The following is a 2747-nucleotide window of genomic DNA, read 5'->3' as shown; positions in this document are numbered from 1 at the left end:
GGGGTTTCTCGGGGGGGGCGTGCCTGTGCAGGGACGTCAGGCCAGCCCCTAAGGAGGACCGGAGGGTGCATGAAGTGCACTAGCAGGGCCCTGGCCTGCTAGCTAACCTCTCAGCCCAGCCTCGGGTTTCTGCGGCCGTGGGGCTCCCCTCTACCGGCTCCGCTCTGCTCTCCGGAACCAGGGACGGCCCAGGCAAAGGGCCCGTGCGGCACTGCTGTGTGTCTAGGCAAGCGGCGGACCTCTCTGACTGCACTCAGATGGTCCCACGTACAGGTGGAACAGAGAAGACACCCGTACTTGTCTTTCTCCTTCTGACTTAGTTTACCCGGCAGAATCTCTTCCAGATCCATGCATGTTGCCACAGGGGCAGGATTCGCCCCGACCCAGCTGAGTGGCACTCCATTATATGCCAAGGACTGAGCTAGGAGAGTGTGCACAAAGGCCTGGCATGCATGGCAGAGACACTGCCCTCTGCCCACGTGCCGCTGACCCCATTCCAGGGCCCTGCTGGGGAAGGGGCAGGTAGCGTGTAGATGGCGGAAGTTTCAAGCAGCTCACGCTTCCGGGGCTGCAGTCATGGCAGACCCCGGAAGGAACGTAAAACCCCATGGCTTTGGTCCGGTTGATCTAGGGGTCACAGGGGCCCGAGTTTTGCCACCTGTGACAATCACCCAGGGGCTACTGTAGGCCTGGGTCCCCACTTGGAAAACTCCCCAGTGTCTGACCATTCTCCAGCAGGGAAGCTGGGGGGCAGGAGGGGAAGCGGGGGCTGCCGCTGCCTCCACCAACCTGGGGCCCAGGGCGACCTGCAGCCAGATGCCGGGGTGGGGGGAGTGGCAGAGAGGTGGGTGTCCCTCAGGAACCTCCTGCGAAGGGGTGTGTGGGGCCCAAGTCTCCACTCACCTTATTCTTTTTCACTTTGATCTTCTTGGGGACAGGAACATAGGTGCTGCAGGAGGAGAGAATGAGGCGCTTAGGGGGCAGGGGTCTCTCACTGGGAGCCTGGGGGAGCAGCTAGAGGGGGTGTGGGGTGGGGAAAGCACCCCAAGCTATATCCCCCCCCCCCCCCCCCCCCCTGTGCCCAGAGCCCTCAGGAAGCAGCACCCCAGCACGGACACCAGAGGGCGCACTCGATCAATTCAAGGAGGTTCTGTGGCTCTTAAGCCCAGAAAGGAGGAAGGACAGTCCGCCCGGACTGTCCACACAGGACTGTCCACACAGGACTGTCCACACAGCCTCAGGGGCACAGGCATCACCCGCCGGGGCTGGCTGGTGAGGCCCTGTCCTCCTCGCCCCTGGCTCGGCGCCGAGGTGAAACATGCCCCAGATGCAGGTCAGCAGGACCTGACTGGGGTCACTGGCGCTCTTGAGTTCCTGGGGCTCTCCCAAGCCGCCGCCCACGCTGGCCTCCTCTGGAAGTACAGCCCCCCAACTTTCTGGACCCCAATTCCTCAGGCTCCCTAACTCAGACCCAGACATGGTGGCTTTTGAAGCCAAGCTCTGCAGGAAGAGGAAACCTGCCTGGACCCCAGCATTGGTGGGGCGCTCAGCCCAGCCGGCGTTCCTGCCTCAGTTTCCCCGCTGGGAGGGAGGCGGCCACCGGCGGCCAAGCGAGAATCAGTGAGGTGACGCGTGCCAGGGCCCAGGGCCGCGGAGCTGGGGCAGCTCGGCGGGGAAGTGGAGGCGGCACGGGCTGGGGCCTGGGGGGCCGACCTGCCGAGCACCCTGTCCCCCGACTCCAGGGCCATTTGCACGGCTGGAAAGCAGGGGTGTGTCATCTTCAGGCCCTACTGCTGAGATCGGGGGTCAGGACTGCACAGGCGTGGGCCGTGTGCTCCCCAGAGATTCCAGGGTGGGGCAGTGGCGTGGTGGGGCGCCTCGGTGCCCGGAGGGCTGGGGCCGGGGCTTCCCTGGGCCCCGGGAGGGGGGGGCTGGGGAGGGAGGGCAGGCGGTGGGGTGGGGCCGCGCCTCGTCAGGCGCCCGAGGGCACTCACTAGGAGATGCTGCCTGTGGTGGTGGCGCTGACCACCCACTCCAGGTCCGTGGTCTTGAAGGGCACCAGAACCATGCTGACGTTCTCCCCCAGCTCCCGGAAGCTCTCGGGGTACACGAAGTGGTGGGTGGTCTTGCTCCCGACATCTCTCTCAAACCCCACCGTGGGGGCCTTGTTCATCCTGTGGGAGGCAGAGGATGGCTGCACCCCGGCCCGGGGGCGGGGCAGCTCTGCTGGGCCCCACGTCCTCGCCACCCAGTGGACACGGAGAAGACGCAACTCGGAGGTCTGCTTTCGTCCCCCCCACCCCGACCTTCTGCGGTGACCTGGTGGACGCAGCCGTCCCTTGCGCCATGCGGACGCCTGTCAGTCCTCCCCTTGACCAGCTCTCCCGCCCCATACACGCTAGACGCGGCCTCTGCGGGCCGGCGAGGGTCCAGGAGCGAGTCAGGGGCCACGGAACAGGAGACTGAGAAGGTTCCCAGGGTCCCAGCGCCACAGCCTGGTGCGTCTCCCACGGGCCCTCGTCTCCCTGGGGGTCTCAGGGAGCCAGGCAGACATGGGCTGTCTTTGTGGAACTTAGTTGGTGACACGGACTTGTCTTACGTATATCCCCAGGTATATCCAGTTGTAGCCGCCACAAGCCGATGTCTACACGCTGGTCGGGGGCTGGGCGGGGCTTAAGTAAACCCTGCCCCTGCCAGGCCCCTGGCAAAGGGTTTGCTCCCAAGCTCCAAAGAGGCGCTTCCGATCC

At 65.3% G+C, this 2747-nt stretch overlaps 1 protein-coding gene across 1 annotated transcript in view; it reads right to left on the bottom strand.

Annotated features, from left to right (window-relative positions):
• ST3GAL1 (ST3 beta-galactoside alpha-2,3-sialyltransferase 1) overlaps positions 1–2747 on the bottom strand; it is a 69453-nt gene that overhangs the window by 2669 nt on the left and 64037 nt on the right. Inside the window, exons 6-7 of the mRNA XM_012723012.1 lie at positions 1995–2178; positions 904–949 (exon numbers count right to left, since the gene is read on the bottom strand). Coding sequence (XP_012578466.1) covers positions 904–949; positions 1995–2178 — 230 coding nt within the window. The remainder of the gene's footprint in view (positions 1–903; positions 950–1994; positions 2179–2747) is intronic.

This window comes from Condylura cristata, unplaced genomic scaffold (genome assembly GCF_000260355.1).
Source record: "Condylura cristata isolate star-nosed mole 26May11 unplaced genomic scaffold, ConCri1.0 scaffold00009, whole genome shotgun sequence".
NCBI lineage: Eukaryota > Metazoa > Chordata > Mammalia > Eulipotyphla > Talpidae > Condylura > Condylura cristata.
Note: the sequence above shows the minus strand (reverse complement) of the source record. Positions and strands in the feature narration are given on the sequence as shown.